The sequence below is a fragment of the Zingiber officinale genome, chromosome 6B (assembly GCF_018446385.1).
Source record: "Zingiber officinale cultivar Zhangliang chromosome 6B, Zo_v1.1, whole genome shotgun sequence".
In the NCBI taxonomy this organism is placed as follows: domain Eukaryota; kingdom Viridiplantae; phylum Streptophyta; class Magnoliopsida; order Zingiberales; family Zingiberaceae; genus Zingiber; species Zingiber officinale.
Genome location: NC_055996.1, coordinates 100,313,520 through 100,336,787, shown reverse-complemented (window position 1 = coordinate 100,336,787; position 23,268 = coordinate 100,313,520). Strand labels below are relative to the sequence as shown.

The window sequence follows — 23,268 nt, the reverse complement described above, 5'->3', positions numbered from 1 at the left end:
ACTACTCAATTATGTGAGACTCAATGATGGCTTAGCTGACAATTATTTACACTTTACCATGCTTAGGATATAATTTCCTTCTGTATAAGACTAAATTAGTACATAATGCTATGATGCCTTGTATAAAATAAGTAGAGTGGACAGAAATGTTCACCAGATTTGCATAAATATTACAAGAGATACATTAGAGACCGGTGACTTGGCGACTCAAGAACAGATTGGAGACTCAAGCCGGATTGTTAGCTCAGACATGGTAGGATTTCTGTTCGAGTGTTGCGAGTTGTATACGGCTGAATTACTCAACCCTCCTGGCTTTGTTTGAACAGCTTTGGCATGTAATCTAACCTGACATGAGCTATTTGGTACCATGGCACTTAAACTTTCACCACCATGGATTGCAATTGATATACAGTGGCTACCATTTTGGTGTTTCTGGTGTCTGTGGTTTGTTTGGGTCAACTTCCAGCCCTGAGATGATTGCAAAGCTGGAGTTCTAAATTTTGTTTTCATGAAGTTCAAGTGAACCACCTTGCCAAATCGAAATGACTTTTCGGCATTGTCATCTTTCCTTATTCATTTCCGTGTTGCTCGTTTTGAAGATGTCAACTAGCCCAAATAGTAAGGGCCTTAAAAGCTGTTGATAAGGTGTCATCTTCCCTCATTCATTTCCAGATAAAGATCATTGTGTCGCCGGAAACATAAATAGATGGTACTTATTGAACCTATTGAAATTGCACTTAAAAAGGCAATGAAACCAATACCAGACAAGAGAATGTGACATTCCATAACATTTGACCAACCAAAAGGAAAAAGGAAAAAAAAACACCACCACCATTTGAATTGGTGCATTGACAAACAAGCTAGCTCATCACAAGGCCAAGCACTAACTAGTGGCATTGGTTAGAACCAAGTTTTCAGCTCAATATCAGGCCACCATTCTTCAGTGTGCAGCTCCAGGATGCTCCTTGGCCTCAGAAGAACAAGCTTCATATTGTCACCTTCCACTCATTCAAATCAAAAGGGAAAGAAATGAAAAGAAAAAGTTCTGGTTTCCATCCACTTGAGAAAGAGACTCGTTTTAATGGCTTGGGCACTTCTACTAGTGGCCCATCTCTTTCTTCTTTTTTATGCAACAGTGACTGATAAAGTTTGCTCTCACTAATGTTTCGATCATTTATCCATCTGATGCAAAAGATTGGTTCTCTTATAGGAAAATCAGTGATAAAAGAGTTTCATGAACTAGTCGCCGAAGTTTGATTGGCTCGTCTCTCCGAAGGTGGAGGATGACATACCGAGGGAGGAAGCAAAGGTGGCAGTCATGTCGCCTGCGAGATATCTCTTCAACCGGTCCAAGTCATCGGCAACATCCATCATTGTTGGTCTGGACGAGGCACTCTCCTGCGTGCAGAGCAGACCCAACTCTAGCATCTCAGAAATTCCAACATCCCAAATTTTCCTCAATTCAGGTGCTTGGTGCCTCACTTCACTTGCTAATTGGGAATCTATGGTCATTGCCTCTCGGCCATGGTAATGACTCTTCGCCCACTTGTGCAAGCTCACTCCTTCTCCGAACATTTCATCGGTAGGCCTTTTTCGGGTCACCACTTCCAGGACTAGAACACCAAAGCTATAGACATCACCCTTTGTCGATGGATTTGATCCATAGCCATACTCTATATAAACAGGCAATAGTATGCAATCAAAAGTTAGTCTAAACAATATGTTTAAGTGCAGCTAGCTAAAACTAACTTGTTAGTTTCTGAAACATCTCTATCAAAAGAAGTTAACAGCTATTCAATTTCTTTTTCTTGGTGCCACGGAAATACTAACTAACAATTTAAGAAGAAAAAGAGTCAGAGAACTAGTTCAAGAAGTCTCAAGCCCTATGGATCAATGTATTTTCTTCTTTGTTGTGATCTTCTTTCAATGTTATGAACATAGAAAATGTTCAGTAATTGACACATAACATGAACATAATGACAATAATGAAAGATCCATGAGCATAAACTTCATGCCTCATAATGCTTTGTATCAAGAGAAAACAGATAGAATGGAACACTGGTACCTGGTGCTATGTATCCAATGGATCCATAAAGCATGTTAACAGTAGAATTCCCCATGTTTTCGACTGTGTTTCCTACTCCAACAGTCGTGACCAATCTTGAAATACCAAAATCAGAGACCAAAGCCGTCATCTCATCGTTGAGAAGCACATTGCTGGGCTTCAGATCACAGTGGATGACCTTCACCGGCGAGTGGTGGTGCAAGTAGGCCATCCCTTCCGCAATGTCACTACAAATGCTCACCCTCTGTGCCAAGCTCAGACGGCAAGAATCGTTGTGCAGGTGGCTTTCAAGGCTGCCATTTGCCATGAATGGCAGCACTAGAGCCTTGAAATCCGGATGGCTGCATGCTGTTATGATCCTCATCAAGTTCCTGTGCCTAATTCTCTTCAGCACTTGGCATTCCCTGTTGAAACTCTTGGTCGAATTTCCGGTTTGGAGGTTCAACACTTTCACTGCAACATTGGTGCCATCTCTCAGGACACCTCTATAGACCCTCCCGTAGCTACCGGATCCAATCAGCCTTCCGAGATCGAAATCTTCTGTCGCCTCCACTAGTTCGCGGTGGCTGATTCGAGGGTAGTTAGACCTGACAACCGGCGATGAACTGCCATTCCCCGCACCTCTGATACCCAAATACCAGATCTTTCTGATGAGCTTCACACAGCATATTGTCACTACAAATGCAAACACTGAAGCACCGACGGCAACGATGGCTAAGAGCTTACGAGAGCGAGACCTCCGACGACAGGCCCTTCGATTAAGTGGCCCACAGAGGTGTGGGTTCCCATGGTAGAACAGGTTGGTGAAGACCCCTCCGGTCGGTACTGAGCCATTGAAATCATTGTTTGAAAGGTCTAGCAAGGTTAAGTTTTTGCAGTTGTTGAGGGTGAGGGGAATCTCCCCATCCAATTTGTTGAAAGAAACATCAAGTGTTTCGAGGTTTCGAAGATCACCAAGTTTTGGCGGGAGCTGCCCGGTGAGATCGTTGTTCGATAGATCGAGGAGCCTGAGCTCATAGCAGTCTGAGAGTTGAGAGATGATGATGCCAGTGAGGTTGTTAAAGGACAGATCGATCTCTTGGACTTGCGCCATCTTGCTGAGCTCCCATGGAAGATGTCCATGCAGAAAGTTGTTAGAGAGATTCAAAAATATCTTCAGAAAGCCTGAAATTTCCCGGGGGATCGTCCCTGTCAATCGGTTATGCGACAAGTCTAGTTCCATCAAACTAACGCAGTTGCCAAGACTCGAAGGGATGGATCCCGAAAGCCGGTTGTTATGCAGATACAAATATGACAGTCGTCGTGAAAGGTTGCCTATGCTCATTGGAATTGCACCAGACAAGAAGTTTCCTGACAAATCAACCAAACCGAGTGAGGTAGCATTTGAGATCTCCGCAGGGATCGAACTCGACAAAGAATTGCTAGAAATGAACAACCTCTCCAACTCGTGTAGTCGAAAAATTTCTTTCGGGATCGGGCCCCTGAGAAGGTTTCCAGACAAATTCAACAGCGTCAAGCTAGAGAGGTTTGAGATACCGGAAGGGATTCCTCCAGAGATCCTATTGCCTTCGAGATTGAGAACTGACAAATTCAACAGGGTAGTTGGCAGCGATCCACCAACACCGAGTCTTCCCATTTCAAGCTGTTGTAGACTCGAACAGTTGGAGAGAGCGAGGAAGAAGGGCTCGAGGTTGGTGTTGTTGTCGTGGCTTGTTAGATCGTTATCAGACAGGTGAAGGATTTGAAGGTGGCTCCAGTGCGGTATCATTTCGGTGGGCAGTTCACCTGAAAGATGGTTGTTTTCGACATCTAGCAAAAACAAGTCGGTTGAATTCGATAGCCATTTTGGCAAAGCTCCGGACAAGCTATTCAAATACAGATTGAAGAAGGACAAATGCGGAAGAGCATTTTCACTGCCCGACGGGATTTGGCCAGACAGAGCATTGTCAGAGAGATCTATGAATTCTACCAGACTGAGATTACGGAAGAAAGATCGCGGAACCTCATCTTTTAAGTTATTGTGTGGGAGAGCTAGATAAACAAGGGAAGATATATAGCCGAGCGAAGGAGGAATCGTACCGACCAAGCGGTTGAATGATAAATCGAGGTAACGGAGAAGCCTCCAGCTGGAGAATTCATTCGGTATGCTCCCGGTGAGGTTATTATCATACAAGTCTAGATAGATAAGTTGAGTGAGGTTGGTGAGCGCCGGCGATAGAGGGCCGGCGATCTGTGAGCTGTTGAGCATCAGACTCGTCACGTGGCGACGTGAACGATCACATTGAACACGGACAAAGTCACAAACATGAGTGGTGCGATTCCAGTTTGTCAGTGCCCCTTGTTCAGTTAGCCTGCTCTTGAAGGCCAACAGCGCGTCTCTTTCCAGGAGTAGTGGCGGAGTGAGCGGGCGGTCTGCCGCTACTACGGCGGCGATCAGTCGGAGAAGAAATGCAAATATGGCGTGCTTCGCCACCATGGAGGATGTCATGCTTGCTCGAAGCTTTGCCCTGTTATCATGGTTGGAACGTAACTCTCAGGAAGAAACAAGTGTACTTCAAGTTGATGTGGAAGAAGAGAAGGAAGCCAATGAACGGAAGTGGTGGTGGTGGTGGTGAGAGGAAGGTCAGAGGCTGAGAGGTTGTGGGGGAAGATAGTTAAGAGCTCTTTCAAACTAGTAATAATTATGTGATAAGCATCTTTCTGGAGGGAGGAGAAACATGTGATTAATGTTCAGTGGCGGATGACGAATCACTCAAAACGGACAGGTCTGCGCAGTTCATTCTATGTCATTTGGCACCTCAGCCCATCTGGTCTATCCAGTTCGTCTAGCTAGACGAACCTCCTGACGCTGTGGAAATTATTAAATCCGTTAATTTGAAGATAAATATCGGAAGTAATCTCTTAAATATAGATTGATTTCGTAGAATATTATCCTAAAGTAATTTTATCTTAAATTAGATTGTTACGAGTCCCACTCGGTAATCAATTATAGATATAACTTCGATTTAAATGATTAAAGGTCATGTGATTCAATTTTAAATTAAAAGTCATGATCTCTCAAAATTATTGATCCAGTGATAAGGTGGGACCTGATCGGGAGAAGGTCATGGCCACGTGGAAGATCAGGATCAAGGCAGTCAATGTTCCTGGATCATCGTTCGACCGGACGCCCTACTCGTCCGGTTGGATCAAGGAATTGTCGGACCAATATCACTACGGCTCGGCCAGGTACCGAGCTTCTGAAGCTCAGAGGAGTCCATCGCCGAAGCGTGTGCCGAGCGATCATCCCGCTCGGATTCTCACCAGGTCCTGAATCCTGCAACGCAGAGACACGGCTCCCTCGTTCGGCAACAGGGGTCAGATCAATCGAATAGCAGTCGAACGGTCTTCCTGCTCGGCCCTAGAGACGGCAGCGCCAGGACATCGGCCGTTAGCCTAGTGGCTCTCCCACTCGGCACTCCCCCACTCGGACCAGTAACGGACAAAAAGAGCAGTTGGGAATATCTTCTTTAAAACCAGTATCACCGACAAGCGGCATAGCTGGCGGCATGATCATACAGAGAATCATACGGTGGAAGTTTTCATTGTCACGTCAGATATATGCTCGGACTGTTGAGGTATAGCGGCAGACATGCTTTTCTGACACGTCCTTTCAATGTATATTTTGAGAAGCGTGCACGCCTTGGGAAACGTGCACATATCTCCCTGGAGCCCTATATAAGGACCTCAAGGGTTTCGACGGAGGTATGCTCATTCTACTGTAGCTACAGTTACACTGCCACTTTCATTTATTTGCTTGCTTGTTGCTTTCGCTAGATGTCTGGCTTGAGCGTCGGAGGGTCATCGTCGGGGAACCACTCCCTAGCTTGACACTGACGCTTTTGTACTTGTAGGCTAGTCTCATCGAAAATTCATGCACGATCAAAAGGAGCGCCACATCCTAGCGTTCATCATCTCGACTCTCAGACAGGATCAATCGTCAATTAAAACGGTCTCAAAACTCTAAAATCGACTACTCTGGATCACTAATCCACTAAATTTTGTACGGAGATGAATCATAAAATAAAATGAAAAAGCATCTCATTTTAAATCTTCTTGATGATGTATTATATATTAATGGAAGTCCAATTATAAAAATTAAGGCTAAAAAGACGGAGGAGGAAGTATTTAATAGGCTGATTGAAGATGTTAAGCTCAAAGTTATAATTGATGTGGATTTCAAAAATAGTAAATTCTATGTAGGTCTTTCCTGTAAGACTGTCTCATTTGGGATACTCACGACGACAAGAATGTACTCATCTTGAATCTGAGTGACGAAGAACGAGGTTTGAGGAGATAATCGATAAGATATGTTAGAAGGGAAAGTTTGAAGATCCGGTGTCAATTTTTTAATTACTCGAAGATCTCTGGGATTTGTTGTAAAGGTAACTTTTTAGGAGAAGGATGTGAGATTTTCTTGAGCAATTAAATCCTTGCTTTATTTAATCTATGATGAAATCATTTATCCGTAGGGTGTTGCTTTATAGGCTAACCTTAATGGACGTGAGCATTTAGTTCAATAATGATTTGTTTAGGATCGGCTCGAATCTATTTGAGATCCTAGCTCAAAAAATTTTAGGTCTTCAACCTTGTTTAAAAATAAAAATTCTTATCATTTTTATTCGGATTTGAGATGGATAACGGTGAATTTAAAATTTTTTAAATAAATTAAAATATTAGTTTTAAAAAATAAATTTCTATATAATGTTTAATTTTTTGATTTTTTAAAATATAAAATTATTAATTAAAATTTTATATTTAAATTTTGATAATATATTTTTTAATTGATAAAGTTACCAAATTATTAAATATTTCTTGATACATAATTAGACGTGGTAAACAAGTGTATTCAAAAATTATTTAAAAATAAATTAAATAGAAGTATATCTAATTACTCAAATAAAATATAAGGAGAACATCTCATATAAAAGGATCAGAAATAAGGACAATGAAATAAGATAATAATAGAAAGAATTATACTCCCGTCCTCAATGTATAAGATGACAAAACTTAATATAATCATTAGAAAATAAAAATTGTAACGAGACTAAACAAATGTCTATCAAGAAAGTAAAATAGTATAGGTATCTAACTCGCTATTGCTCAAAAATAGTAAATCTTCCCTTTGGATCGAACACAATATACACGACTGTATTAACATTTGAACTTAATTAAACAAGGAGCATAGTAGCACAAATCAGATCAGCTTGACAGCATTAGGTGTGGTTTCATTTCCTCAATCTCAACGAGCTAAAAGAGTATAGAGAGGAGTTGGAAAAAGGAAATTAAAGGGTTACGCGAAGAAAAGCTAGCATTTTTATTTTACATTGTATGGATAAAAAATTTCTAATTCATGTTTTTACCGGTCAGAGAAGAAAGTATTTTCAACGAAGGAGAAATGTAATGAGAGAAGGCTAGCGTCGCGTTAGCTAGGTTAGAATTAATGTAATCAAACTTGTAATAAAATTTATAATGTAATGTAATTAATATTACATTACTACATTTAGTGAAAGAGTTGTATACTATACATGTACATTCTTTTGTTTAGTGTTTATTATTTTTTATAAGAAATATAGTTCATATTATTATAAATGATAAAAATATTCTGTGACCTCTATCGATGGTGGTGATCAGCAGAGGTCGGTGGCGGCAGCAGCCGACGGCGTCGGTGCCTGGAGACAGAGGTGGCCGGCAGTGGCAACGACAATGACGATTGATCGGCGGTGACGACAACAGTAGTAGGCGATGGTGGCAGCCAGCGGAGGGCTATGGCGGTCGACGGTGGCGACCTGTGGTGGCCGACGGTGACGGCTGGCGTCGACAATCGATTGGTGCAGGCAATAGATTAGGGGTATATTTGACATTTAAATTTTAATTAAACATGGAGCTTGGAATGTAATTGGATTATATAGTGTTGATCTTGTAATTCAAATTATAAAACTTTATTATCTTTTGTAATCCTGATTACATTAAATTATAGTTTTAAAACTGTATCAAATAAAGTAATCAATGTTGTAATATAATTTTGATTATATTACAAGACTGATTATCTCTCATCAAATATAACCTAGAATTTAGATATATTGAAAAGGAATATATTAGATCTTATAAAATAACATCTATAATTAAAAGTTTAAAGAGAAAGATCCTTTTATGAAATGTTGGAATCATAATGAGATCTTTGTGAAATTAAAAGTTTTATCTTAAAATTAGAACATGTAAATCTTTTATCACATGGACCATATAGTATTAAAAAAAATAAGCCCCAATAAATATTGAGACCTATGCATAGACCTTAATAAACTACGCCTAAAACCGGGCCTAATTTGCTAGAGTGGATTAAGGCGTGAATGCTTAAAAGTAGTCTAAACTCTAACACACTCTAGGAATCCCATTTGTGCAACTTTTGTATTTTCTTTTTCTCTTTTTTTTATTAAAGAGGATAATGTTATTTAGCATAAAGAGTACTATTTATAAGTAGTCCTATGAGCTCTACGATTCTCATCTATGCATATTGTTTGGTTAGTTGAAGGATGACGGCGTTGGAATAGTATAATTAAGTCATGGACAAGAATTATTATGTGGAAGACCAATCAAGTCCGAGGTTAAATTAATTCATGAACTCTCCAAAACCTTTGAATTGGGCTAGAAGGATTGTTGGAAAGATCGATGGAGCAATTAGGTTACATGGGCTAAGCGAAATAGTCAAACCGTGTGTGTTGCCAAGTCAGTAGAATGAGTCGAGTTGGATAAACAGACGATACAAATCAGATAAACCAAGTAGGAAGGGTAAGTTAGGCTAGCAAAATTGACTAAGTGAATTGAACAAAGTGATCGAATTAAATGAGTCGAATGAGATGCAATTAGGTGATCAAATGGATTAGATGAGCTAAATGGACTGTTAGGCCTAAGTTGTAAGTTAGACAAAGCGAGTTAAGTGAATTAGTTATAGACGAGTTGAATGAGAATCATTGATTTATCCCTAAATTAAAAAGGGAACATGAGGTTTGCATTTGTAGCCTTCATTGATTAGATTGGGAGACCTTGTGGAATCATATTCATTATCTATTATGCTCTAGGAATAGCTACTTCATTCGGTGAACCGAAGGCACGACAAATGTTCATCTTTTGGTCGATTTTACAGCTCATATATACTCTTGATTTGCTAATGTTTTTGAGAATCTTCTGATACAATGATATCATAAGCAATAATTTGGTGTCTAATTTTTTAGCATTTCTAAAGTTAACAAGGGCCATGTTTTTTTTAGCATTTGTAGCTTCATTGATTAGATTGGAAGAACTTGTGATATCATTAGGGGATCCCTGGTCTAATGTAGGGTTTTTCTTTCTTTTTTTTGCCATCTTGCTAGGGATAAAACTCCGCCCATGACGACCGGTCATGACCGATCCCAAGCCCGGATAAAGGAGGAGGGTTACGTTATGTTACCAGCCAGCGTCAAACTATGACAAATACTCAATGAATGAATCCATTAAACTATTGTGCTAATGTTATGTTGTTCCCCGGAAGGAACGCGTTGCAGGGTCCGACTGTAACATCTCAGCAAGGACCGCTACATCTCCAGAACTCGGGTGTAGTGATAAATATGCAAGAGTTCGCGTTACAGAGTCCGACTGTAACCTCTCAGCAAGGACCGCTACATCTCCATGAGAACTTGGGTGTAGTGTTAAATAGGCAAAAGTTCTCATACCATAGGTTAGATAAGAACAAATATGATAGGAAAACTAATAATCTAAGATTTGGAACATGGAACATAAGAACTTTCACTGGTAAATCAATGGAGGTAGTAGACATGATGATTAGGAGAAAAATTAGTATTTTGTATGTACAAGAGACAAAATGGACAGGTGAGAAGGCAAAGATGATAGAGAACTCGAGTTTTAAATTATGGTACACTGGAAAGAGTAAAGCAAGAAATGAAGTGGATATTATTGTAAATAGTTTGTTAAAGGATGAAGTTGTAGGAGTAATAAGAAAAGAAAATATAATTATAGCCCTTAAAATAATAGTGGCAAAAAAAACTATGAACATAATTAGCGTATATGCACCACAAGTAGGATTAGATGAAGCTACCAAATCAAGGTTTTGGGAGAACTTAGATGAAATATTATAAAATATTCCACCAAATGAAATGATTTTAATAGGAGGTGATCTAAATGTGCATGTTGGAGTGAAAAATAAAGAATATGAAAGAGTATATGGGAGTTATGGGTTTGGAATGAGGAATGAGGAAGGGAAAACTATATTAGATTTTACGATAGCATATGACCTTATATTAGCTAATACATTTTTTAAGAAAAGAGAAGAACACTTAGTCACATTCAAAAGTGGGAATAATAAATCACAAATTGACTTTCTTATGGTTAGGAAAAAGGATAGAAAGATTTGTAAAGATTGCAAAGTCATCCCTGGAGAAAGCTTAACTACCCAACATAGGGTAGTAGTGTTGGATATACGCTTCAAACATAGTATCAATAGAAAGAAAATATATACAATTCCTAGAATTAAGTGGTGGAAGTTAAAGGATGGGAAGTAACATATATTTAAGGAGAAGGTAGAAGTACAAGCATTAGGTACAATATACAATGACTCTAATACAACATGGGATAAAATGGTATCAAAGTTGAAAATAGTAGCTAAGAGTGTACTCGGTGAGTCAAAGGAACATGCACCACTAAGTAAAGAATCTTTGTGGTGGAATGGGAAAGTACAAGAGAAAGTGAAGGAAAAATGAATAGCTTATAAGGAATTATATATTTGTAAGAACAAGAAATTCTTAAAAAAATATACAATAGCCAAGAAAAAAGCTAAGAAAGTAGTGAGTGAAGCAAAAAATGAAACTTTTGAACGGTTATCTCAAAATTTGGATACAAAAGAAGGGGAACGAGATATTTATAGAATAGCTAAAGCGAGAGAAAGAAAAACAAGAGATCTTAGCCAAATAAAATGTATTAAAGATGAATGTAATAGAGTATTAGTAAACGATGGAGAAATAAAAGAACGTTGGAAGATGTATTTTCATCAACTTTTTAATGAAGGTTTAGGTGATCAACTTAACTTAGGTAATTTAATTAGGTCAAATGAGCATAGAAATTTTAATTTTTATCGTAGAATTCAAACTTCAGAAGTAAAACAAACTTTAAATGAGATGCACAATGGAAAAGCTGTTGGACTAGATGATATTCTGATAGAGGTATGGAAGTGCTTAGGGAAACAAGGAATTGAATGACTTACAAAATTATTTAACATGATATTGAAAACGAAAAAAAATGTCAGATTAATGGAGGATAAGTACTCTAGTTCCCTTATATAAGAATAAGAGAGACGTACAAAATTGTGCAAACTATAGTGGTATTAAACTAATGAGTCATACTATGAAACTTTGGGAAAAAGTAATAGAAAAGAGATTAAGGAAGAAGACTACAGTGACAGAAAATCAATTTGGGTTCATGCCTGGAAGGTCGACAATAGAAGCTATACATCTTCTTAAACAATTAATTGAAAAATGTCGGGAGCAAAAACAAGATCTACACATGATATTCATTGACTTAGAAAAAGCTTATGATAGAGTCCCAAGAGAAATTATATGGAGAATTTTAGAAAAGAGAGGTGTTAGCGTAACATATATTGAACTAATTAAGGATATGTATGAGGATGTAACGACCAGAGTAAATACTTTAGGGGGAGTAACTGAAGCATTTCCAATAAAGATAGGGTTACATCAAGGATCATCTCTAAGTCCCTATCTTTTTACATTAATTATGGACGAACTCACTGCGGACATTCAAGATACAGTACCGTGGTGCATGTTGTTTGCAGATGATATTATTTTGGTAGATGAGATACGTGAAAGAGTAAATGCTAAGCTAGAATCTTGGAGGGAAACACTAGAAGGGAAAGATTTTAAGCTTAGTAGATTAAAGACAGAATATATGAAATTTAAGTTTAGCAATATTAGAAGTAATGAAACAATTGTTAAGATAGGAGAGGACGAGTTACCCGGAACCGAGAGATTTAAATATTTAGAATCATTTTTACAAAATGATGGAGGGATTGAGAGAGATGTCTTACATAGAATACAAGCAGGATGGGTAAAATGGAGGAGAGCGTCGAGTGTTTTATGTGACCGTAAAGTACCTCTTAAACTTAAAGGTAAGTTATATAAAACCGCAGTTAGACCTGCTATGTTATATGGAGTTGAATGTTGGACTATGACTCGAGCACATGAGCAGAAGATGAGAGTTGCAGAGATGAGGATGTTAAGGTGGATGTGTGGACATACGAAGATGGACAAAATAAGAAATGAGAGCATTAGAGAGAAAATCGGAGTTGCATCTATTGAGGAAAAACTTCGAAAGACACATTTAAGATGGTACGAACATGTACTTAGACGACTAATAAATGCTCTAGTTGGGCGATGTGAAACTATGATAAACATACATATCAAATGAGGAAGAGGAAGACTAAAAAAGATTTAGTTAGCAACAATAAAACAAGATAAAATTTATTTAAATATAAATGATAATATAATAGGAGATAGAGATCAATGACGTAAAAAGATTTATACAGCCGACCCCACCTAGTGGAAAAAGATTTGATTATTGTTGTATCTTGCTAGGGATAAAAAGGCAGTGCACGATCATTCATCATTGTCCTTATCTAGGTTCTTAAGTGGCAAGCAAGTGGCAAGCATGAGACTCTAATGATAGATTCTAATTGTCCAAAGGCACTCAATCGATAGATTCTAATTCATCAACACAACTATTGATACTTCTTCGATAACTTTTTTCACTTGATCGAGTCCACAATGGGCAAATTAATGGTGGCAAATGCTACTTGTGCTTAAAATTTCTATCTAGACTCGCAAGCTTAAGCATTCAGTCTATCGAATTTCATTCCGACGGTTAGCAAAGCCTAATGCTCATATCTCGGCTTGTAATTTGCTATCGATCATATATGGATTCTCATTTGGAAATGAATAGCTTCCCCATGGACCGACTGACAGTTATATTATAGGAAGTAGAGACATTGCTATTTCAGAAGCTTTTCCATGAACACGCTGATCATAGTAATGTCTAGTTTATCAAGCAATTATAAGCATAAAACTGAACCACTACAATGCACAAACTCGAGAGATTAAAATGCTCCAAAATCAACTTGATAATATTATCAAATTGCTCCAACATCAATTTGTCAAGTTGTGTTACATATATTTGGATAAATATTTGATAATATTATCAGAATGCCCCAACATCAACCTAGTCACACAGTCAAGATTTTTATTTTAAAAAAACTATTTAATGAATGTAACTGGCCTCCACTACCACCAATTACAATACATTAACAGTACTACAGATATAATTATCTATTTAATTTTAGTAGTGATAAAGAATAAATTCCAATTTGACCAAAAAACTAAATTCCATGAAAAGATTCCTAATGTAGACCAATAACTCATTTGACTGATAATAAATGGTGTTTGACTGTTGAAGTTTATTATAAATGCATCTTGTAATTTATTTGTTTTCTGTCTGTTTTTTTTTCCCCTCAATATATCTTATTCTTCCAACTACATCAATAATTCTAAAACCAAGTGAACTAATGTGGCATTTAATTTAAGGATTTGAGAATAAAGGAATGAATTTATTTCTAAATTTTATGTTCGATTGATGGAAATAGAATTAATATTTTTGAATGAAATCTAAAAATTTAAGTATAGATGAAATTCACCCTCTCTTTTAGATTTTGATGAAATGAGAATGAAAATTAAGTTTTGGACAAAAATACCCTTAATATATTTATTTAATTTTTTTCATTTCACTCTCTCTCCTTGTTCTCTCTCATCATACTTTCTCACTCCTCATTTTATATTACACTTTCGCCCTCAACATACTTTCTCTCTTCTCATTCTCTCTCATCACACATTCTCTATCATTTTCTCTATTCTCTACCATTTTCTCTATATTTTCTCTCCCATCACACCATCTCTCTCCTCATTTTCTCTTTCTTCATTCTCTCCTCATTTTTCTCATCGTACTTTCTCTCTCCTCAATCTCTTTTACCATACTCTCTCTTCATATTTTCTCTCATCACACTTTCTCTCTCTTTATTCTCTTTCATCACACTCTCTCTTCTCATTTTCTCTCATCACACTTTCACTCTCTTCATTTTTTCTCATCACATATTCTCTCTCATCACACTTTCTCATCATATTTTCTCTCCTTAATCTCTCATTTTCCCTCATCACACTTTTTCTCTTCATTTTTTTTCTCATAACTCTTTCTCTCTCATGATACTTTTTCTCTTATCAATTTCTCCTATCATACTCTCTCTTCTCATTTTCTCTCATCACAATTTTCCTCTCTTAATTTTTGTCAATCACATTTTTTTTCTCATCACACTTTCTCTCATCATTCTCTCTCATCATATATTTCTCCCACATTCAACTTTTTCTCCCATCTAATTTTCCTCTAAGGATAAAAAAAATAAATTTAAGTTCATTCCAATTGAAAATATTCAACTAACCAAATATTATTTTTAAGAATAATACTCAAACTCATACTCATTCCACAATACTATGATACTCATTCTCATTTCGATTCCTAAGAGAGAATCAAACGCCATCTAAAAGTCCAACTTCATACTTAATGTATGAATCCTGAAATTCATACTAGATAAATAAATGATTAGAATATAATATTCATTGCAAATAAGTAAATGATGAGACTCATTTCAAAGGAAAGTAATTCTCAAGCAACTAAGAATAAAGCTCCTACGAATAATTCTTGTGGAGAGAACAGTTGAAGGTCGAACTGTAGAAGCATCCCATAGCAATATGCATTCTTATCGTCAATTGTGATCCGCTATTTGTAAAAGATACCTTGCTTGACGTTGAAGGCTCTTAGTTAGTGTGGATTCCTTGAGGGTATATTAGGGTTTTTCTATTGGTAAGTAAAATGTTAGCAATATACAAGCTGAGAATATAAAGAGAACTAGAATATAATATGAGCAAAGTCCAAAAAGAATGCTGATATATAACTGAGTCAAAATAATTAAACAAGAAAAACATCAGTGCTCAGCTTAAAAAAAATTCACATGGCCCCAAAGATTCTCGCCGTATTATTAAACAGCATGCAAGCGTACCAAACACATTAAAGAACATCATGTTGGAGCTAGAATTTTCAGAGATGTTGCAACTTGCAATGCAAGCAAACATTGGGACAAGACGAAGTGCAGGAAGTCCCAAAGTCTGAACAAACATAGATGCTTCTGGTAGAAAATTGAAATCTAAATAAAATCAATCAAACGGAGGAAGATTTCACCTAGTTTGTTTTGATAAAGAACTTTTATTGACAGCAACAAGAACATGATCAAGAGACAGACTACTACTCAATGCTCATTGTGGAAGACATGGGAGCAAACCACCTAGAGCATTGATTATGAATTGTAAGGCATTGCATCATAGCATACGACTCAAAGGAGTAACCACAAACTACTGGCTGACTGCTTTACTAATAAGTAAGAGAAATTAAAGGAGACCCATTCTCCAAACCTCAGTCTAATCATTTCCTCTCTTCATCATCACAAACCATTCATCATCTTTTTCAATCTCCTGGTCATCTCTCGCCCAGTGATGCAGGATGGACCTCGGTGAGACAGCAGAAACTGGGGAAGCAGAAAATGTCTGGTAAACAAGTAATCCCCCATCTGGCAGCACCTGCTCTATAATTTCACCGGATGTATAGCCACATATGTCGACTTTCTTTCCCCAAGAAGAGGCATGCCCGCATCCTCCAAATATGGTGACAGCAACTGAGAACTCAGAGGGGCCAAAGCATGTGAGGACCCTCTCGACCAAGTCATGGTATGATGAGGACTGAGGATTGATGCCCATGGCTTCATAGCTTGCATAGCTGAAACCATCCTCCGGTGTTACATGAATTGTAGAGAGAGCAGGGCCACATATCCCATTCATAGAGTAACCACATGGCTCAAAATCAAAGTCGCAAATCTGCATCTCAGGGATGATCTGAGAGATCCCAGAGAGCTTTGTCATCTCACTGGCAGATGTAGCAATGGAGTCCTTGTAGAAAATTGATGCACGGCCATTGTCCAATCCAGTCATACACATCTCCAAAGTAACCATAGGCGTCTCTGGCTTCTCAGTAGCATAGTAGATGTGCCATTTGCGGTTTGGCATTGATGGATCAGTAATAACGTATGCATTACCACCAGATTTCAGACTGCCAAAGAAGCCATTCAGGATATTGACTTCCTCAGGGAAGCTGCGATGTGGTGATGGCTGGGCACTTGGGAAAATAAAGGTCCCCCGCGAGTACTTTGCAGAAATAAGAGAGAGCGAAAGCTCTGCCGCAAGCTCAAGGATTCTAGGAATGGAAAGGAGGAGCTTAGTAGTCCCGCAAGTCTTCAGAATGATCTTGTAAGGGTAGATGAAGAGGCTCGACTCAGACAGAACATAGGAATCAAAATCCTCATTGGCCAACTGAGACACAATGGTGCAGCGTGCCAAGTCCAAAACAGAGTCAATCTGTGCCCGAGAAAGGGCACGCAGTCCTTGACCACGAGGGTCAGCAAAGATGGATGCCTGAGAGAAGGTGATCTCTAAACGTTTCTCAAACCCCTCGAACCCAATTGCAGAGAGTGGGGCAGGGTCCATGGAGCCATTCATCGAGAATGCCATTGAGATTGACAGAGAAGAGAGACAGAGAGAGGTTTGGTTATTAGAAAGCAGCTAGCCAGAGATTTGAAGGAAGGAAGAAGAACAAAACACCAAATAGGCAACACGTCCTACACTACTGGAGGATCAGAGGGAATATCAGGATGGCTTCCTCACGCACTGCAATGGTCACAATTAATTTTCATGAGAACAAAAAATTGACATGCAGCAAAGAACAATAAGAAAGCAAAAGATCCAATTTTTCTCCCTCGTCGCTATCATGTTTTTGAAGGTTCTTACGTTGGAGTAAGCAGCAGATTGGAACTTCTTGATTCCCCCGTGTGGTCGAACGTCTTCAATGCTGTAGCCGAGGGGAGCTTCGTACTGTAACGAACTACTACTACTAGACTTTTTCCCACCTTTTGACTCCATTAATTCATCAACAATATCTGAAAAAAGAAGAGACTAAACCATAAGTAGATCGAATGAAATGAGAACACAAAAACCGAATATACAAAACAAACAATTTTTAATCATCAAAGGACGAGATTCGAAGGATAATACATCGATGCAAGTTTATAAAACTAAACAAACGAATATATTAACAAATAACAAAAGCAGCAACAAAGAAGCAAACGATATAACGCACTGGAAATAAATCATTGCACAAGAAGAAAAAAAAAAAGATCCCTACAAATCCAGATTAACCGATAACGCGTCAAGAGAAGAACAAAAAATAAACTCGGGAAAATAACAAGTTGAGGATTCGCGATGTTATTCGAAGAACAAAAGAATGGGTTAGAAAACAAGCGAAGATCTGAAGACGAACAAAAGAGCGTTGCTTAACTCAAATTTATCACAAGAAAACGTACGATCTAAAAGCCTGCTGAGTCTGCTGCTGCTGCTTCGCCTATATGTTGCCGATCCTCTCGCCTCCAAAGCCAAGGAAGTTTTTCTGGCAGAAGATTATTGCAGAAAGAACACGGATACAACGAGGACCGTGGAGAACAAGGAAACCCTAGAGGCGGATGGATGAGGAGGAAAAAGAGGCCACGAGGGCTATAAATAGCGGCGGAGGAGGATTCGTTTTCGCTTCCCTGGATAGAGCCGCCGCGTGTTGCGGTGAACCGTTCCCCACTTAATTCTTCTTTATCCGCACTCGTTCTCCTTACGCGCCGTCGGCACCTCCTAACAATATTGGATTTCATCTGGGCCCCACGTGTGGGGACCACGCCGTTTGAGGCGGTAAGTTCGTCCGCTATCTTTCCCGCGTCGGCTCCCATTGGACCGCTAGAAGCCAAATTGTAAATACTCATTATTTTTTACCTACTATTTTACTCATGTGACAGATGACAAGTACAAGTGGACCCATTTCTGTGGATTATTCTTGACCAGGTAAGATTTGGGTGCACTCAGCAAGATTGGAGAATAATTTTGGAGAAGGCAGGCTGTTCACGGTTCACGTGAATTAAAGATGGCAGCCAAGAAAATGGTTCCTATTTAAAATATGTTTTTTTATTTAATAAAAAACTTGTTTTAATAATAGATACCAAGAAACATCCTTTTAATTCTTGTCCCGGAAAAATTATATTTATTAGCATTTACGTAAAATTTACATGTATTTTAGACTAGTAAATATAATGAATTTAAAATAAAATCACATGAATGATTAAATATGCAATAAAGTCAATTTTGGCTTTCAATTTTACTAATTGGTAGTTGAGCTAACTGATGAAATTCTGTAAACAAACAAACAAAATCTAGTGTTGAGAGACTTTTTGACTTTCGAATTGATGGATATCAAACAAACATCTTAGGGTGCGTTTGGTTCAAGTCATCATCTATAACCTTGGTTATGTGATTACCAGGTAATCACATAACAAAGGTTATAGGGAATACAACATAACTTATTAGGTGTTTGGTTCGATTAAGATTATACAATTATTTAATTTTATATTTACTAATTTACCCTTTAACTTTTTAAATTAATTTAATTCAATTAAAACCTTCCTCCTCCTCTTATCTGTCTGCTTTTCCAAACGAGAGCGGAAGAAAGGAAAAACAAGAAAGGAAAGCAGTCAAAAAAGGGAGAGAGACGCTCGTTGTTGTGTTCGTCTTCCTCCATCAGCCCCTGCTGCTGCTCCCGTGGGCACAATAAACTTCTTCACGCTTCTGTTGTTGTTTCCCTTACTTGTTTCCGCCACCCCACCTCCATCTCCGCCGTCGTCGCCGCCTCTTACGCCAGCGGGGCGCAGCCGGGAAACCCAGGGGGAGATCGACGCGCTTACAGCGTTTAGGCTCGCGCTCCGTGACCCTCTCGGCGCGCTCGACGGCTGGGGCCCGCGTCGTCGAGCTCCGACTCCCTCGCCTTCACCTCTCCGGCCTCATCTCTCCTCGGCTTGCTGACCTCCGGCTTCTGCAGCGTCTGAGCCTCCGGCTTCTGCAGTGTCTGAACCTCCTCATTGGCTCTGTGCCCGCTGCCTTTCCTCCAGGTATCCGCTACCTGGACCTCTCCTCTAATGCATTCGCCGGCCTTGTCCCGGCCAACCTCTCTTCCGCCGTCACGCAGCTCCAGTTCCTCGACCTCTCCTACAACCGCCTCCGCAGCATCATCCTCGGAGACCTCGGCCGTATCCCTGCGCTTTCTTTCCTCTACCGTGGAAACAAAGCTTTCCTCTTTGGGCAATTTTGGAAAAAAATGTTGATAACCCCGGAATCGTAGAAAACCTAAGGTTTTCAAGGTTTTTTGATTCCTGGTTCTATTCCCTAATTGCTGATGTGGCGGTAATGTTGCATTACCCGGAATCGTCAATTACTTAAACCAAACAAGATTATCGTTGATAACCAACTAAGGTTATCAACGATAACCCCGAACCAAACACGCCCTTATTGTGTGTAAAACTTTTTGGTTAAGTAGATGTTTTAGGGTTAAGATTAATCGTACAAACTTATCAAAGTTTATATATATATATATATATATAGATATATAATAAGATTGTTTCCTTTGTTCTTATAGATTTATTTTTATTCTAATTTTGAAATTATTATTAATTTTATTTTTATCAAGGTAAATCTTATAATTGTCATTATATAAAATGATAAAATTATAAAATGCAAAGAAAATTTTTAATCAATAAATTTACTAAATTGGATATTTGTCATGCAATTACAATAATAAAAAGGTATCATTTGGATTTTTTATTTTTATTTTTTATTTTATTCAGAATTAATACAATATTGTTTCCCAACTTAGCTAGGCATTTGCATCCTTAAATTAAGGAAATTAATTTTATTTTTTTTTAAATATTTAATATTTTTTAAAAATGTATTTCTATATAGCTCCATTATTTCAGTTTTTATTGTTAAAATACCGAAATAACGATTCTGTTCACAGAGAAGAGTATTTTTGTAATAAAATATAGCCATGGTAATGAAATTTTAGGACATTTAAAAAACATTTAAATTTAAACATTTTATTAATGGAGTAATGAAAAAATTATAATATAATAGTTAAATTATTAGAAACATCCCTAGAATTCTAACATTTTAAAAATATTTTAGATAATACTTATTCTTTTATTTAGGAAAAGTGAATGAGCAAAAATTAAAAGGGCGCCATTTTTGTTATCCTCGCATCTAATTATAAAAAAAATGTCTTATTCTCTTTTTAATTAAAATTAATCTTAGTAAATTTTAGTTAAAATTACTCAAATTGATGGAGTATTTTAATTAAAATTATTACAATATAAATAATATTGGGTGTAAATTTTTTTTTAAAATCAGAACTTCACATTGTTGCAATTTTATCTAAAAATATTATAATAATATTTTATAATTTTAACTAGTTTTGATTAAGTAGCTGTAATTAATATTCAAGTTATTTTAACCACTATTCTAAGAATTTTGATGAAAGTTATTTATAATATTTTAAAGCGTGTTTTAATTAAAAACTATTAAAATATTATAGAGATTGAAAGCGATGAAGGTGATGAGCTGGAAACGTGGCTCCACTATTGATTTAACGAAGACTTCGTGTTGTCTTGTAACAATAGGACCATTGGTGTCGTGCTAGGGAAGGGGTTCTCGGCATTGACCCTCCGATGCTCAAGTCAATAATCCGTGTATGAGGAAGAGATGAATAGTAGAAAAAGGTAGCAATGAGTGTATTCAATATGAAGCATCACATATCTCCGTCTGTAGATGGAGATCCCTTTTATAGTGTCATTATTGCTCTATACAAGTTTCTCAAAGTATTGACACGTTGTCCTAAAATATTAATAGGAAAATGCTAGTCATAAAGGGTCTCTGACAATTTTCCTTAAGCGAGCACGTAAATTTATGTGTTTATAGGCTAGAAGCTTCTAAAGTAAAATTTGTTTGCAAGATGTTCTGTATCCTTCCCAACACAAACTTCCATAAGAGTGTGATATGATAGGTGTACGAGCTCTTATATAGGCCAGTCGGCTAAGTCAACGCTCGTTCGGCCTTATAGGGCATCGTTTTTCACTTGGCGCTCACTTGGCTTATCCCTTAAGCCGAGTGAGGGCACACTAAGCTCGATCGGCCCTAAAGCCCGATCAGCTCGGTTCGTGGATCGAAGTATTTACTATTTAACAATGAGGATGACTTGCTAGCCCCAAGTTGAGATGCTAAATCCAACCGAGCTGGAGGTCCAGTCGGACATTCATGTCCGACCGCCCATGTAATCGACTCGGTTCTGCCCCTACTATCGCTGGTATTAGGAAATAATTATTATAAGTAAATAGTTATTTATTTTACTAGTTATTAGAGAATAATTATTATTAGAAAATAGTTATTTGTTTCCTAGTTATTAGAGAATAATTATTATTAAGAAATACTTATTATTTTTCTAATTTATGTATTTTCCTATTTTCACTTGCAATGATATTTATATATACCATATGCTATCATTAATAATATATGTGTGAATTCTATTGTGAATATGGTATTAGAGCTCTAAGCTTAACAACAACTTTTTTTCGTCTTCTTCTCTTTCTTTATTTTCTCCACAATACCTACCAACCGCTTTCTACAATAGCTACCACCGACGACATCACCCGTCGGCTATCTCTCACAAATACTCTTGATTCTCCTGCCGCTTTTGTGGTTCTCAACGTCAATGCTTAGGTACCGTTGAAACTCACCACCTCTAATTATTTTGCCTGGCGCTTGCAGTTCAAGTCTCTTTTATTCGGATATGACTTACTAGGTTTTGTTGATGGCTCCGAACTACGAGTTACTCATATTCCTGCTGAGGATCAGTTGGTTGATGCATTTACAAAGTCGCTTTCTCGACCTCGATTGTTTGCTATTTGCAGCAAGATTGATATCATTTCTGGAATACAATCTTGAGAGGGCGTATTAGGAAATAATTATTATAAGTAAATAGTTATTTGTTTCCTAGTTATTAGGGAATAATTATTATTAGAAAATAGTTATTTGTTTCATAGTTATTAGATAATAATTATTATTAGGAAATATTTATTATTTTCCTAATTTATGTATTTTCCTATTTTCACTTGTAATGGTATTTATATATACCATATGTTATCATTAATAATATGTGTGTGAATTCTATTATCAATAGTTGGTACCTTTGTCCTCTCGTTGACTTTGACCGTCACATCAACTGATCTTCTATACTTTGATCGATCCTCCAAGGGGTCCACATTTATTATCGTATTACAAGTCTCCTCTCCAAGCCTAGTCGAAGGAGGTTGTAGTGTCCGAAATTGAATTATTTTAATTAAAAAGATTTATTTAATTATTTCAGATTTAATTAAGAATTGATTAATTTAACTAGATATGTTTAATTAATTAAATTAGCTTATATTTATAAAATTTGAATTGATCAATAATATTAAGAAAACTGTTGGATATAAATATGTATAAAATTTATCTTATAACCAAATGTATATATAAAAATTTACATAATTTTGTAAGTATATAAAAATTTATATAACTAATGTGTATAAATATTTATATATAAATTTATATGACTTAGTAAGTATATACAAATTTATATAACCCATGTGCATAAATATTTATATAAATTTATATGAGTTAGTAAATATATAAAAATTTAAATAACCTATATGTATAAATTTTTATATAAAAAATTATATGACTAAGTATTGATATAAACCATGGATATAAATCTTTATTATGTGTATAAAAATTTATATGAGTTAGTATGTATATAAAAATTTATATAACCTATGGATATAAATTTTTATTATGTGTATAAAAAATTATATGACTTAGTATGTATATAAAAATTTATATAACCTATGGATATACATTTTTATTATGTGTATAAAATTTATAAGACTTAGGGGGTGTTTGGTTGATGAGTTTGGGAATGAGGGAATGGAATGATAGTAAAAAATAATGTTTGGATTGTGGGTTTGAGAATGACATTTTGGGAATGATTACTAGATTTATAGG

The 23,268-nt window shown here is 37.0% G+C and overlaps 2 protein-coding genes across 2 annotated transcripts; both read right to left on the bottom strand.

The window, feature by feature from the left end:
• Positions 1-202: 202 nt before the first annotated feature.
• LOC121988481 (putative leucine-rich repeat receptor-like serine/threonine-protein kinase At2g24130) lies at positions 203-4,734 on the bottom strand. The gene is made up of 2 exons (XM_042541931.1): positions 2,066-4,734; positions 203-1,673 (listed from the first exon to the last, which is right to left on the bottom strand). The coding sequence occupies exons 1-2, from the start codon at positions 4,551-4,553 to the stop codon at positions 1,240-1,242; spliced, it is 2,922 nt and encodes a 973-aa protein (XP_042397865.1). The 5' UTR covers positions 4,554-4,734; the 3' UTR covers positions 203-1,239.
• Positions 4,735-15,449: 10,715 nt separating this feature from the next.
• Positions 15,450-17,853, bottom strand: LOC121988480 (S-adenosylmethionine decarboxylase proenzyme-like). The gene is made up of 4 exons (XM_042541930.1): positions 17,673-17,853; positions 17,101-17,249; positions 16,962-16,980; positions 15,450-16,796 (listed from the first exon to the last, which is right to left on the bottom strand). The coding sequence occupies exons 2-4, from the start codon at positions 17,230-17,232 to the stop codon at positions 15,682-15,684; spliced, it is 1,266 nt and encodes a 421-aa protein (XP_042397864.1). The 5' UTR covers positions 17,233-17,249; positions 17,673-17,853; the 3' UTR covers positions 15,450-15,681.
• Between the last annotated feature and the right edge of the window lie 5,415 nt (positions 17,854-23,268).

Bases quoted from the DNA above. Each gene is read 5' to 3' on its own strand.
- LOC121988480 (XM_042541930.1), bottom strand. From the start codon at position 17,232: ATGGAGTCAAAAGGTGGGAAAAAGTCTAGTAGTAGTAGTTCGTTACAG.
- LOC121988481 (XM_042541931.1), bottom strand. From the start codon at position 4,553: ATGACATCCTCCATGGTGGCGAAGCACGCCATATTTGCATTTCTTCTC. The intron at 1,674-2,065 runs GTACCAGTGTTC...CTGTTTATATAG, and splicing joins CATTGGATACATAGCACCAG to AGTATGGCTATGGATCAAAT.